Source organism: Corylus avellana, chromosome 11 (genome assembly GCF_965113065.1).
Source record: "Corylus avellana chromosome 11, dhCorAvel1.hap1.2, whole genome shotgun sequence".
In the NCBI taxonomy this organism is placed as follows: domain Eukaryota; kingdom Viridiplantae; phylum Streptophyta; class Magnoliopsida; order Fagales; family Betulaceae; genus Corylus; species Corylus avellana.
Genome location: NC_142500.1, coordinates 7,246,166 through 7,261,989, shown reverse-complemented (window position 1 = coordinate 7,261,989; position 15,824 = coordinate 7,246,166). Strand labels below are relative to the sequence as shown.

Genomic DNA, 15,824 nt, shown 5'->3' with positions numbered 1-15,824 from the left:
GCCTCTTGAGGTTGTTGGACTAGCCTGTGTGGAGAATAAAAATTATGGCCTAAAGCCAGGCTTGAGACCATTCCTTTGTGGGTCATGAGCTTGATTAACATGTGAAGAATTTCGGGTCAAGAGCCTGATAACATATGATATGAGCCATAAGCTCAATAAATATGGTATGGATCATAAGTCCAATATGGAAATGTAATGTTGTGAGCTCTTTTTTAGTTAAACTTCGACCTAAAATCATGGTCCAATTTGAATTGGCCTCTTCCATTGAATGAGATTGTGCCACGTTGACTACGAGCAAAAAATCAACCCTCAACAACACTCTTCACTTTCTTTTAGCTTTTAGTTCTTTAACTTGAGATTGCTGGCCTAATTGTTCAAGAGAGATTTCCTTTTCGTTATATTTCAAAAAAAAATCATTGTTCTTTCAAGGATGGAGGAAGTTTATCAATAATAACAATAATTTCATCATCAATTATATATATATATATATATATATATATATATATATATATATATAATCTCATTGAATTGTTCAACAATAGGCCTAGAATCAACCATCTTGTAATGCATAAATCTAGTAGCATGAAATTTCTTACTGGTTTGGTTGTGTCCTCCAAAAGGTACTATAGTCTCAAGTGCATCCCATTAAAGAGCATGCCACTATGACAAACAAGCCCAGTAAATCAAAGGGAAGCCACTAGCTAAAGCTAAGCTATCTATTTCATCCTATACAATTTGTTGGCCAGAAAATGAAGACTCAATCCATTTAATCAAGATGGTAGCTCTCTACTTCTAGGAAACAAGGGCAATTTGATGCAAACTGAAGTTTGAAACAAACTATATAGCATTCCATTGCATGTCAAGTGTGATAAATAATCGTAGATGCAGACACAAAAGAGTTCAAAATGTATGTAAACGTGCTTTAAGTGCGGTTAGTATATAATAGTACGTGCCAACATTGACATAATGCATACCGTTAGAATCAATTTCAAATGAAATGCAGGATCCTATTCCCTATGACAAACCCTTGCTTTAATTGGCTTCTGATACTTCATTACATCATTTATTGCCTTCACTAATGCAGTGAGGAAGCTATTTGAGTACGTTTACTTTACAGTAACATGTTATATTTGTTAAAACTATATTCTCGTTTCTTATTATGAACATCAACACAAGTACGATATCTATGCATGTACCTCTGGAAGTAATGGGGCTAGCAGCCAGATGTTCAAAACTTGGAGATGGCAGGTCGGGGGAGAGCCTTCAACCAGGATGAGATTGATGACTTTTATTAAGCCATAAGATCATCTTCAATCTTGTTTTACGCACTTTATGTGGCCTATTGAACTGCTCGAAATGGCAAGCATGGAAGCTCATCTTCTAGTGTATATGAAGAAATAATAAATTTTCATTTTTTGAAAAAAACAAAGCCTTCTATAAAGAAATTAGACCCGGAAAGGTAAAAGAAATAATCAGAGAGAGAAAAAGGTATCATCTTTTTTCTTTTCTTTTCTTTTCTTTTTTTTTTTTTGGAGGGGGTGTTTGTTACTCGAAGTTTAGATCAGTCGGGAGTTGTCCAAAGATATTAGGGCATCCTTCCCATTTATGCTTTTCCCTCGCCTCCCAGTAACCACCAATATAGCGGTATGTATTCCTAAATTTGTCCTTAGCGAACCACCTTGGCTTCCACCCACTCTCTTGCATCTTCCTTGCCTGCAAAGTCATATTGACAGGATTTATAATTGCCATTCATTTTACCAGGTATGGTGAAGAAAGAAACAGAAAAGTAGTATTTAAGGCATGCAAAGATTATACTTGTCGCTGTTTCTGTTCTAGTCGCAACTTCTCCGAATTGGCCATTTCATACTCCCCATTCTCTAAACACCTCTGATCAGGCCTGAGTCTTGAATCTGTTGGTGGTAACTTCTCCTGTTTATTAAATTTAATGTCAGCAGTGACAATGCTAGAATTTGATCTTCACCTTAACAAATGGGGAAATTTGGGGAAGAAAGGCAGTAACCTCAAGTCCATGTGTAAGCTCATTCAGCGTAATGGCAAAGCGTGTTAGATTATATCTGGTTGGATATTTGGTTGGCTTGCTCCGCTTCCATAGAAACTGGGGCTCCAACAATGAATTTGATCCCTTCTCTTTCCTAGAACCATCACCTATTACATAACGCATGCCCTCATCCCATTTCCCAATCAAAGTTGCCACTGTTTTGCCATCCTTATCTTGGACAGTACCTTGTACCTGAAATGAAATCATGACAAAACTCTCTATCTGTTAGAACAACAAAATTATGCAATGCAGATCCTAACCAACTCTCTCGAAGTGACGTTGACTAATATGTAGAGCGGAGACAAGAATATCATAGCCATTTTAGGGGCTAGATAATTTTGTACAACACTTACATGCATTCACCTAAACAAAGATCCTGTGGGAAATAATAAGCCCTAACTAAGTCAGGTCTTTGCAGTAAGCAACCACAACGTGCAAAAGACCATGTATATTACAGATGTAATGAAGCCACAATCAAATACAAAGAGAAAGCCAATAAAATGAATTTCACATCTAATGAACAAAGCCATATTACCCATACTGGGGTTTGAAAACTTTTCCCCTCGTTTTAAAACTGATTCAGGTTTATTCACACTGAATGCATTAAAAAAAAGTATCATATATGGGGCTTTATACATATTGAAGGCATGAAATTGCTGTGTTTAGACCATATGCGTTTTCTTAAAAGATCAAATAATTTAATAAGAAAAAGAGACTTCAGTACCTGGGGAATTTACAGATGACATGCATTTAATCCTTTCTAATGCATGACGAAGTAGAGACAGGAAGATGAACAAAAGTGAAACAACTAATATAGAGCTATGTGATGCATGCATTTCACGGAGAAGGCTTGTCTAAAGAGACTAATCAATTGATTAGAAAGGGATCAAAAAGGAGTTCCAAGAGACAGGATTTAAAGATAAGTCTGAAGAAATGTTAGAAAGCAACTACCAGATTCTGGTATAGTAAGGTACCTCATAGTGTTTCCACTGATGCCTAAAAACACTTTCTAACCAAAAATGCCTGATGTTTGATAACCAGGGTAATGACTTTAGGCATTGGTTACTCTCAATCAAGATGTATTATTCAACAACGATGATGGATCATATGAACTTCGTGCAAAACAAAGACAAAAATGAAAAAGGAATATTACTTTTTTTCTTCCCCTTTCTCTAAGAGTCCTTTCCCTCCTCTCATTTAGGCTCTATTTCTTTCGGCGTAAAATGATTTCTGAAAAATATTTTTTTGTATTTTTCAGTGTTTGGAATTGGTGTGATGGAAAATAATAGTCAACGGAAAATATTTTTGGTTTGACCGAAAAAACTTTTTTAATTTTTGTAAAATGGTTTTCATTTTTTAAAACCGTAAAACCATTTTCCGAGTTTGAGCTTCACATTTTCAAAATTGATGGACCAAGCCGGGACTTCGCCGGGAATTCCCGAGGCAACTGTCGAGACCCAGTCAGGACACCACTGAGACCCCCTCGGGACTCACCGAGAACCAACTGGGCCACTTGGACTTTGCTCGGACACCACTGGAACCTGGTCGAGACATTGCTAGGACTTAGTTGGGACTTCGCCGGAACATTGTCAGGATTCGCCAGGACATTGCCAAAACCTGGTCAGGACCTCGCTAAGACTTCGTTGGGACCCGGTCTGGACATCGGCTAGACCCGAGAGCCCACTTGGACCTGGTTGGGCCACTGCTAGGACCCAACCAAGAACCCGCTGGGACCCGATCGGGACTCACCAAGACTTGGTCGAGAAACAGTCAAAATTCGCTATGACCCGTTCAGTCCACCGCCGAGATTCGGCCAAGACTGAATCGGGCCATTTCCAGGACCCTGTTGGGACTCGCCACCGCCGGAACCCAACCAGGGCACTGCCGGGTCAAGACCCAGTCAAGGCCCTGCTACAACCCGGTCGAAACTTGCATAGACCCATTCAAGACATTATCGTAATTTAAAATTTACTATATATATAATATTTGTGATTTTCCATATGCGCTAAACATCGACAAAATGTTTTATCGCTAAAAAAATTGTTTGAAGGAAAACATTTTACGTCGAAACAAATAGAGCCTTAATGAGAAATACTACCATTTTCACTTATGGTAGTCTCAGTCCTTAGAGAACACTAATTAAGGAACCATATATAGTTAAGACTTCTACTAACTTACCAAACCAAAAAAGGATAAAGACTTATAGGATTTTCCCATTAGAAAGAAGAGCATCAAGTTAATTTTCAGTTAGAATCAAATGATTTCTCACACTGATACTTTAAATTCCTGTCTTCTCATACAATCTTTATTTTAAATTCCAGTACAACTTCCTTAACCTCTCTCATGCAAACTTGTTCTCCCTATCTTGTTATCGATGCTGTCATTGGCTTCGATCTCTTTGTTGCTGTTGATGTCTCCCCAATACTATGCGACACTCATGAATACTAGCTTAGACACTAGAATCCAAAAGGGAAAGTGAAGACCATGATCCATGGACGACATTAATAAAAATTACATGAAATTCATATTCCATACTAACCATGAAGACATGACTCATTACAAATCTCTAAACAAGATTAATTGAACCTAAACCATTTGAGTAAGGCAAAGCAGACTATTGATATATATTATTTTTTGATAGGTACAGTTGGTTCGAGGACAATTTGCAACCACTGTCTTGTATGTCAACTAACAGCTTATCATTTTACCATCCATAAAACAGTTTTACTGAAGAATCACTTGTGCGATTTTGTTTTTCTCTCGCAATACATTTGAACAAGCATACAAACACACTAAACATGTGTATGGTGTATATTAACATTTCTTGGAGCCGCACTATATTGTATTTTTTCCAAATATCCCTTGCACATCTAAAATAAAAATAGTCTTCCGTCCAACTATGTTTGGAGCTGCACTATACGACGGCATCTTATTACTCTCTACCCACCCGGCATCTTATTGCATGGCATCTTAGTCTTCCGTGCAAGATCCTGAGAGGAGAAAGGGCTACGTGAAACACAGCCTCTTCTTCCTTTTCTTTTCATGCAAACCCTAAACCCCTCTAACAAGAAACATGACTATATAAGGGCCACTATGCAAACGTTTAATACAATATACACTGATAGACATAATATGAATGTAAGGAATCAGGAAACGAAATTGATTATTATGAAGCCCAAGGGGGTTGGCCAAAGGTGGTAAAGGGGTAGGGTTGCATTGAAATGAATGTAGGTGAATATATTTTGCCAGAGAGAGAGAGACGGAGAGAATTAACTACATAAGATTTTTTCTTTGCACATGAAACACATATATCAAGTTGACAATTCAAATTACTGAATATATACAATAGAAAGATTGGTAACCCCTAAATTACACAGGGAACACAATAATCCATACATCATCTTCTTCCAGTAAACTCTATACTGACCTGCTCCATTTAGTTAATCCCTAAACTTGTTATATATATATATATATATATATATATAAACTATCCAAGAGATCAATAAATGATGTGTGAGTAGATGTTATCGATGAAACCTACTCTTAATGTGTGTGTGTATATATATATATATATATATACACACACACATTAAGAGTAGGTTTTATTGATCTCTTGGATAGTTTATAGTCAATTTCATTTCTTCTTTTTATTCCTTACCATTTGCATTCTTTTTTTCTTATTGTTTTCTTTTCTTATATGCTTCCTGGGTGGTAGGCCTCCTTTCGACCAATTTATTACTTACTTCTAATCCCTCCAAAAGAAATCCAAAAATGAGAAGAAATGTTCTGAATTAAAACACACACATGGAGAGAGAGAGAGAGAGATGTACCTGGTGAGGATTTCTATCAATTATTGATTGCTCCTTGAATTTTAGCTTACACGAGTAGTCACGATTTCCCTCAATGCGCATCGTACCATAGTGGTCGCAGTAGAGTTTTCCTATAATGAGGTTGTAAATGGATGTTGTTACCTGATAGTAGAGTGTTAGCTAATCATCATGCACCTTACAGAAATTGGAAAATATCTAATGTCAAAAACATACCTTGCTCCACTCAAAAACTTCTCCATCATCAAACTCCAAAGTCAAAAGGCCAACAGGATCAAGCTGAATCGTACGACCCCAAAATTTACTTTTTAAATCACTGTCTCCCGAAAATCTCCAGCCCCGCCCCTCACAATAGCATGCAACAATCGTGGGGTGATGGCTGACCTGTCTCAAGATGAACAGCATAAATACTTGTTTCTAATTATCAACTGAATAACTTTATGGGATGGAATGGAACAAAATCACTAAAACATATTGATTATACACAAAAAAAAAAAAAATAATAATAATAACAAAAATAGCAAATCCAGACCAAAGTATAAGATACAGGTGGCAATGAGTTTAAAATAGCATCCAACGACAAAAATGCTAAACCAATCATGATACTAGCAACTAATTCGTACATGGTCAAGAATTTGATATGACATCTACAGTGTTACAATGCATATTATCTTTTTTATAAGTAAAAAGGAGGCTACAGAATTGAGGAAAAGAAAAAAAAAAAAAAAAAAAAAAACAATATTTTTTTGTTGGTAAGAGAAACACCAATAAAGGTACAATCAAAATTTGCTCATATATGCCTCAAATATTGCACCGAAAACAAAATACGCTAAAACTTAAAAATAATTACTCATGCAATTTCTAATTTCATTGGATCCAAACTGACTTTTGCAGTTGATTTTTATGATATGTTAAGTATACAAACATACAGAAAAACTATCAAAAATAATATATTGAGCATCGAGAAATGAATTTCTTACGAAGCATACTAACAGTGAAATAATACCTTCTCGGAGATAAAACGAAGGCCTTTGTCTGGATAATCTGCTTCATATGTCTCACCCAACAATGGATTAAATGGCTTGCAAGATCTTCCATCCGTAGAAGCATACCCTGATACCGCAAATGCTGCTACATTTAGAATCCTCATAAGGCTATTACCCTACAAAGTTTTACCAAAGGACGTTAAAAGAGTTCTTCAAAGGATAATAAATAACTGCCAAAACTTGAAATATACCCAAGACAAACCAAATACAGTAAACTAGCTGCAACAAAGGCATCACAGGGTTGCACAAAACAATAAAGGTAAAAATTAATCAATTGAACGCAACAAAGTGACTCCACTGATAAATATGAATATTCAAGCATGTCAATGATCACATTTCAACTAACACATCTTTACTAGAGAATTGATATACCAGAACATTGATTGTCATATCATAAAAGCCAAATTTAAAAGGGAAAAAGAAAAAGAATAATCAAATTCAAAGTTGCAAACCCCCTTCATGTAAATATAGTTGAGAAATCAACTTCACTTTGCATCGTAGAGCCTAGCTTGGTTTGGCAACATCCTAGTATGGTTGTTAATGCATATCAACAAAGATTGTTGAGGGCTAAACAAGACGTCTGTCCTTTTTGCTGCACCTCCCTCCCAGGCCATGTACCTAAACAAGGAGACATTCCTTACATTTCGGCAGGAAGGGCACCAAGACAGTCCATCAAAGATTAAAACAGAATCGGATGCCATTTTCCACCTCTAGTTTCCAAATTGAAAATGTTGTGATTAGTAAGTCCATGGTTGAATCTCTTGGGGTAATTCCAAATAGTAAAAATGTTCAAAAGCATGACATTCTAGTGTGCTCATGATTACCTCCAAGACTCTAAATCAAAATCAACTTGTTCAAAAGCAAGCTTTTAAGTACTTCCAAATACTCCCACTGTTTGTCTACGGCTACTTAATAGCTTAGCACCAGCAATGAAAAGAATCCAGCACAAAGGAAGTCTTCTGGCTTTTCTATTAGAATTAATATATTGTTCACCATAGTATAATGAAGATATTATTCAATTTTCCCTAAAGGAGCCAGCTGGTTTCAGTTGGTAAAGTCAGCATCACACCAAAGACTTGAGATCAAATACAGCCTTCAATGGGACTCGAGAAATCAAGAATTCCCAAAGAGTTAGCTCCCATTGTCAAGTCTGTAGAAACAAACTACATGCAAGATCCAGGAATGTACATTCATGCGTGGATGAGGCTATCCATTGCACTTATTAATCAACTTTGAAAACCAAACTCAAAAGGAAATGTGAAAAATAGTTTTATATGTGCTGCAGCATATATTATTAGTGAACAGACACATGCACGCAGCCATAATTACAGAAACACTCGGACACCAGATGGGAAAATAGTTTTATATGTGCAGCATATATTATTAATGAATATACACACACACACACACACACAACCATAGTTACAGAAATGCTTGGGACACCAGATGATATCGCAGACAGGACTAAGCTAAGAGTAGTAAACAACAATACCATAAGGTAAATGGCCCCTCTAATCAAACCCCCCCCCCCCCCAAGTCTGTCTCAATGTTGACATAAAGAAGAGAACGATGAAAAATCACAAGTCAATCTATCAGCCAACATGCCTTGGTTTTTGTTTTTATAAATATGTTAAATAATTACAGAGGCATTACAATGATATAAGTAATAAGCAATTGGGCACAAAGTAAGAAACGCAAAAAACCATAACTCGAAAGCTACAAGGCTTGCTATAACCTCTCTCTATTCTTTTTGTTTCTTTTTTTGCTCCTTCAAGAACACACCTAATCTTGAGAATTAAAACAAGGTTTAACCGTTAGAATTGAAAGAACACAAAAGCTTGCATCTTCAAGCTTGTTTCTTATTGTGGATTAATTAAGTGAACAAACATATCACGTCTTAGACACTATACATTCTAAAAAGTGGAAGGTACAGATATCTACCATTCCATTTCGTGCAATGTGAATAATAACCCTGAGAACCATTCAGGGTCCCATCACAATGTGTGTTTTTCTGTGATATTATCTTGCATGCAACTATGGTATAGAGTGTTAATTATTGGTGAAAGTCCTAATTGCACCTATTGAGGTATCTTTTAACATTAATATCTAATGACCTTAAAAAACTATAGAACAATTAATTAATGCATCTTTAAAAACCAGAAATTGTGGTAAGAAAGAAAGAGACTTTGCAATGGAAAGTTGGAAATTTAATGTGCTTTCAAAAAGATTCATATGATCAGAATATCAGTCAATTTAAGGAATACACCCTTCTGGCACAATGCAGAGGTTAAATGATGTCCACAATGAAACAGATATAGAAGCAATTGAAATCCCCATTCAGTAAGGATATCTGGTAACTGCTAATAGCTCAGACAAATACGGCCAAACAGAGCAAACAATACTAACATGATGGTCCTCTGAAAATGACCCAATAAATGATACTAGCTAAATTATAACAAAAAAATATATATATACCAACCAATACGGACATAACTATAGAACACATGAAGTTGTTTCAACCAACCAACTCTAAGGAAATGAAAGGAAATACCATTAGATTTTAAGTAAAGCGTTACCATTTTACCCCATTCATATGCTTGATCTAGAAGGTATGAGTATTCCATATCTTCGCAACATTTTTGTAAAGAAGAGAGGGGCTCATTAAAATAAACTGGAAGACACACTTTGGTGAGATCCTTGCCAATATTATCTTTGATCATTGACCAAAGACTAACTCCCTTCTCTTTTTCAACTGGTTCAGGCAATTTCTTACGGCGCCTAACATAAGGATGGTTAGATCCAACAGATCTAATGCAAGAATCAACACCATTTTCAGAGTCAAGACCCTCTTCTTCATCATCAGAATCCAGTGGTGATTTCTGAAAATTAGACCCATTACTTTTGAAAGAACTTGATGAAAGAAAATCTTGAGTATCAAAAAATGCATTGTCATCATCATCAGTTTCTTCCTCTCCCTCATGCCTGTCATTGTCATCGTAAGAATCACTTGCACTTCCCTCTGAAATATATTTCACGAAAATATGCTGTCAGTTATGTCGCCTTAAGGAAAAAAGTATTTTCAAGGATGGGGGAATATAGCATACAGAAGAAACAAAAACAAAAATGTCTATCCTTAATTCTATGCTGGTTTCCCTTCTACAAATATTCAGAAACAATAAATGGAGGTTATCAGTTTATAATAGGCAACTCAAGGCTTTTTGAAATCAAGGTGGGAACTGGATTAATATAGCATAACAATACAGAAAAAAGCCCTCAAAATGTAGTGCTATGCTACAAATAGATGTGAATCAAATGTATACACCAACAAGACAAGCTGAATAGATTCCACAAAGGATAAAAGCCCTCAAAATGTAGTCCTCAAAAGCATGCTTTCTTGTAGACCCCAAAGTTAATGACCAAGCATGCTGCCAGAATTACTAATGCAAGTTAATCAATAAGATGGTATTGGAAATTGAACCCTAACAGACTTGTTGAATTTCTGTTACTGTACTATATCAGGACTGTAGGCCACAACATATGGGACACATTGAAGAATATGCTAATTGATAGATATTCCAAAAAAGGAATTACTAATTCAATAGCCCCTACATACATACACATATAGAGATATATAACTGGTTCTAAAGAATGATCTGTATAAATTGTACTGCAAACTCTACCAACTCAGCACATATTAACCAAGTAAAAAAAAAAAAAAATTCACATCATACCACTGAATTTGTCTAGCCTTGAGGTAAAGGATATTCCTTGCTCTGTTGTTTGTCTTTGGCTCTCATCAACAAGTGTGTTCTCTAAGTCAACCTTTTCTGTCTAGAAGAAGCAATAGGTAGAAACTTTAGTATACCAGTGACCAAATATCAAAATCAAAGATAACTCACAAAGTCAAGTGATAATTACAACAAACAAGAGAGTGCTAATTCCAGAAAAGGATTCCAGGCATAACAGGTAGAACATGATAAACTCATAAAATAAAGTTTAAAAAACATATTTTAAAAGAATGAACAGGAAAAAGTAAGAATAAAAGAAAAGATAAAAGTCAATTTCCAATGGAGAAGGAAAGGCTTACCATGTCAAGCATTTTATTGCAAAGGTAAGCAAGAACTGCCAAGGATGTTATCTTGAACAAGTTTAATGTTAACACATAAATTTCAATAACTGTATTATTTAAATAAACTCCACAATAGCTTTCCTTATCATTTCTTATACTATTTAAATATTCTTTCAAATCAATGCTAGGGGATAGAGAGAGGAACGAGAGAAAAGAGAAAGCCTTTTCTGAGTAATATAAGGATAAGTTCTTGGGTAGCACTGTTGCAATAGGTTTTTAGGAGAGTCTGTTGCAAATAGGGTTTTAGGAGTTTTCCCTAAGGAAGGAAATGGAATTTAAGAAGTCTGCTGCTAGTGCTTTAACAAGCCCACTGACAAAATCAAGATAAAGACTCAGCTTGTTATATTTTCTTTGGAAAAAAAAAATGCATTTAAAAAATCTGGTTGATGTAGACGCTTAAGTAGTGAATATACTTGTTTTTAAAGAAACAAAAGTTTTCCATTGTGAAGAAGATACAGCTCTATCATTTGCAGAACAATAGAAGCATATATCACAAATCCCATTTGAGAACATAAATAATGCAATTAAAACGTCTGCAGTGATCCCACTTGAGATGCTATAGAGCATGTCCAATAACCCAAGCAAACCAAAACAAGAATAATGCATCCCCTCATTCCACATTCTAGTATGATACCACAGATCCAATCATTCTAATCCCAAATTTCTAGTATTCGTTACTATTGTACACCCCGATGCTTTTGTGCAAAAAAAAAAACAACAACAACAACAACAACTATGCACTAGATATAAAGACTGCAAATGCATTTTACAAAGATAAGAAGTTTTTTAAAATAATAAAAAATAAAAAAATTCCAATGATCTTTGGATCAAATGGCTAATACTCTCCCCATAGATAAGGGATGGACTCTTGAGAGTATAGGTGCATAAATTGTATTTACTATTTACCTACCAAGGAAAGAAACGAATTTTAAAAAACCTTGAATGAAGAAAACAAACACCTAATCGGTTAGCCTTCTCTCAATATTTTAAATTCTCTAAGTTTGACAGTGCGGATAACTTTGTGTCTCTCAACTCCTCCAGCATCATCTTATATTTGTCCAATAATATCAAAACAGCCATATATTTCTTTCCTTTCTTGCTTTACATGTTTAAAAGTCCAAAATTATATAAAGGGGTCTATCCCCATTTATTAAAAAAATAAATAATTAATTAATTAATTAAAAAAAAAAAAAAAAAAAAAAAAAACAACTTGCTTTTACCTAGTAAGGGGGAAAAAGAAGAGAAAAAGGTTGAAGTCCAGACGGATCAACTCATACTATAGTCACCACTTCAAATCTTCTTACGGAAAGGTTGAGCTACTCAAAGCTCCACACCAGTAATTTCCAATTTTCTACTTTCCATCTACCTCCCCCTGTTTTGGTGAAGATAGTAATAATTGAACTTACAAACTTGACAAGGATACAAGAAATTTGTTATCATATTCAAGACAGTTACCCTAAAATAGAAAAGAAACAATTCAAGCAGTTCAGTGTAATGAAGTACTTTGGTAAAATTAATCCAGACTAAATCTCAGAATATAGGCTCTTCCAGCATGATAAGTTTAACATGCTTCATACAAACACAATCCCAAATATACGCACAATCAACAACCCAACCCCTCCTCCTGCCTATCTTTAAAAGTTACAGACAAATACAATCTTAATCATCAATTTCTCAAAGTGAGACATAGCCCAGTGTTTGGGAGAGAAATCATAGCCGAAACACAACCACATAAGTAAGATGTGGACATATAATATGACTATAAAGTTCAAAAATGTAACACAAGTTCACGAAAAATGCAATTCCAAGGCAAGCTGTACCTCAATAAAACCCTAAAACGAAATATACACAAACTATCAAGAAAGGGAAGATATCAAATTAAATCAGATTTTTTTTAAGACCCATTAACACATCTTCCACAATGTTAATGTTCAGATGCTTTTCTACGGAAAGAACAATAGTAGCTTAAATCCAACCCTAGGAAAAGATGCACATTGGTCAATTTGCGGTACAATCCACCCAGTCCCTTTAGAAATCGTACATAAAATGATTAATAATCAAAAATAATTTTAGCACCAAAATCGAAAAAAAGGAAAAAGAAAATAATAATAATAATGTCAAAAGGCAAAAAAACTAAGATCAAAATAAAGAGCAGTGATCGGGGATAATAGTACCTCCAAGTGACGCAAAGCGTCAATGAGCAACAGCTGCTTCTGCTTGAGGACCACAAGATGTTTATGCAATTGAGAAAGCTCAGCCCTCATAATGTTCTCGCACTCCTGGATGGCGACCTCGTTCAGCCCCTCCTCCAAGAGCCGCTGCCTCAATCTCTCCGTCGAAACCACCATACTGTCGGCCATCAGCTCCGCATTCGACACCCGCGGGAACATCTCCTTCACCGCCCTCAGCGCCTCCACCCACGACGCCCTGTCCTCCCCACTCTCCGCCCTCAGATGCACTCGCTTCTTCGTCCCCGTGTACATTGAGAACCTTCTCTCGTCCGATTTACTCACCCGAATCGAGCAAACCTACGCGCACATTTATCCCACAATCACATCCCAACTAATTCATACAAATTAAAAACCTGAAAATACCTTGAGGTGGAGTTCGCCGACGGGTTTACGGAGGCGGGATTGCGTGCGGGGTTTGCGGGAGAGGCGACGGAAGGAGTCTTCGCCGATGACCATGGATCCTCGTTCCTTTTCATGACTGAGCGTGATCTTCTTTGGGCCGTGGATTTTGTAATAGGAGAGAACGCCGTCTTGGAGGACGAACCACCGGGGACGCCAGCCCCGGCCGTAGTTTACCCACTTGTGAAGAACGCCGGAGATTCCACACCCTACAATGTCGTTGATCTTGACCTCGCGCTGATCCACCATTAGGGCCTGGTTGTCGCGAGCGGACGGCTGCCGATTAAACAAGTCCGCCGTTGAGGATTTGGATCGCTGGATCAGACGGTTGTTGTCGTTGTTGTTGCTGGTGCTTGGGATGCACCAGCTGCGGTTGGAGGATGGCAGAGAAGGGGATCCACGGGTTCGACCCGAGGTTGATAGCGATCGAAACGACGGCGTCGTGGCAGGCATGTTCAGTAGCTCCAACAAGGATGAGGACGAAGGCGGCGTCGTGCCGGCCTGGGTGGTGCGATCCGTTACTGTCGCCACGCAGCAGAACTGATGCATTTGCTTGATCCAACGATCACAAAATGACCATTACGAATCACACAGAGAGAGAGAGAGAGGGACCAGGAATGATAACGGTGCTTCCTTGCCGCGAAAATCGGACAGTAATTTGATTTTCGTTTTCGTTTTCTTTCTTCTTCTTCCGTTTTTTTTTTTTTTTTTTTTTGTTACGCGCACGTTAACATGATTTGAAAAATAAAAAAATAAAAAATAGTCAGATAATTTTTTTTTTTTTCAAAAAGAAATTTGAAAGTAAAAAATTAATTTTAAAAGAAATTTCTTAAAATCTTGGATGCTACTCCCGAAAACTCCGCCAGGGACGAAGCGGAGTGGCTGCTGGCGAAATAAAAAGAGGGAAGATGTTTGAACGGAGCGTTACGACAAGTCGGCGAGATAACAAAACTACCCTGTTTTTAAAATGCCTATAAAAAAGGAAGCGGTTGGCTTGAGTTGGAGTTGGACCAAGACAAATATTTGTATAAGTTGATTGTAGCCTACGTCACACGTGTTATTTTTCATTCCTTTTAGCTTGATTTTTTTTTTTCCTAATCACCGTGTTAAAAAAAGATTTGTGTGATAATTTTTATGGAGGTTATTTGAAAAGAGAAACAATTGCATTCCACTCTATACAAATCTGATCATTTTTATGAACGTTATTTGAAAAGAGAAACAGTTGCATTCCACTCTATAAATAGAATGGGATTATAACAGTTTTTCATATTGTTGTTCCAAGTTTTTTTGTACATAATTACCAAGCTAAAATAGAGACAGCTAAAGTGATAGCTTTCATAAAGGTTATCTATAAAAAAAAAACAGTTATATTACACTATAAATAGAATGGGGATTAAAATAGTTTTTCATACTATTTTGTTTCGTGACTTTTCGTTCTCTTTATCCTACTAGATTTCTATCTGAAAGGGATTAAATCATTCCATTATCATTTTGTTCATTCTTTCACATAAATCTACGATGGTATCAGGGTATTTAGGCTTATGGAGGAAGACAAAAAATAGAACAAAGGAGTTCAAGATAATTTTAGTGAGGGTAGAAAACCATCATTGGACAAGTCTTGAGTTTGGCATTAACCCTCACTTATAATCTCTACCAATCTCTTTCCAAACTTGAAGGAAACCCAAGGCCATAAGGTCAAAACAAAAGCCCAAGCCTGGTCAACGGTTAACGGATCAAACCTTGACTCGTTGATTGACCTAGGTGCGTGGCCCAACTTGGAAGCTGACCCACACCGCCCAACTGAGCCACATGCCACAGTTGTGTGGCGCACTAAGTTGTCGTTGCCGTCAGCTAATCTTAATCAAACTGATTTGATCCATTTGAACCGCCGAAACCAATTGATTTCGCCCAAATTTGATGTTTTTGCCATTTTGGGTCATTTTAATTTTATTTTGAATGGTTCGAACTGAGTTCAATTACCAACACAATTTTGCCGAGTCGAATTCGAACAAGATTAAGGCCTTAATTATTATCATATTGTTTGGTACCTTATGTTCTATATCAAAGTGTTTCTCATTAAACATAAATCAAATCAAGCAATATACAACAAGAATAAGATAAATTTTTGGTTAA

The 15,824-nt window shown here is 36.5% G+C and overlaps 1 protein-coding gene across 2 annotated transcripts; it reads right to left on the bottom strand.

Moving 5' to 3' along the window:
• Window positions 1-899: 899 nt before the first annotated feature.
• Window positions 900-14,366, bottom strand: LOC132166582 (oxysterol-binding protein-related protein 1C). Of its 2 annotated transcripts, none has more exons than XM_059577427.2 (10): window positions 13,656-14,366; window positions 13,236-13,589; window positions 10,664-10,763; window positions 9,509-9,951; window positions 6,893-7,048; window positions 6,103-6,270; window positions 5,890-6,030; window positions 2,021-2,251; window positions 1,816-1,929; window positions 900-1,713 (listed from the first exon to the last, which is right to left on the bottom strand). In XM_059577427.2, exons 1-10 carry the CDS (start codon window positions 14,238-14,240, stop codon window positions 1,546-1,548), a joined length of 2,460 nt encoding a protein of 819 aa, XP_059433410.2. In that variant the 5' UTR covers window positions 14,241-14,366; the 3' UTR covers window positions 900-1,545. The 2 variants fall into 2 exon arrangements, with proteins under 2 accessions (XP_059433410.2, XP_059433411.2); XM_059577428.2 differs by having other exon boundaries at window positions 6,893-6,999; window positions 9,517-9,951.
• Window positions 14,367-15,824: the final 1,458 nt, after the last annotated feature.

Excerpts from the sequence above, each read along its gene's own strand:
- LOC132166582 (XM_059577427.2), bottom strand. The coding sequence starts at position 14,240 with ATGCATCAGTTCTGCTGCGTGGCGACAGTAACGGATCGCACCACCCAG. Across the intron at positions 13,590-13,655 it reads TCGGCGAACTCCACCTCAAG|GTTTGCTCGATTCGGGTGAG; the intron begins GTATTTTCAGGT and ends ATGTGCGCGTAG. Across the intron at positions 1,930-2,020 it reads AGCTTACACATGGACTTGAG|GAGAAGTTACCACCAACAGA; the intron begins GTTACTGCCTTT and ends TTTAATAAACAG.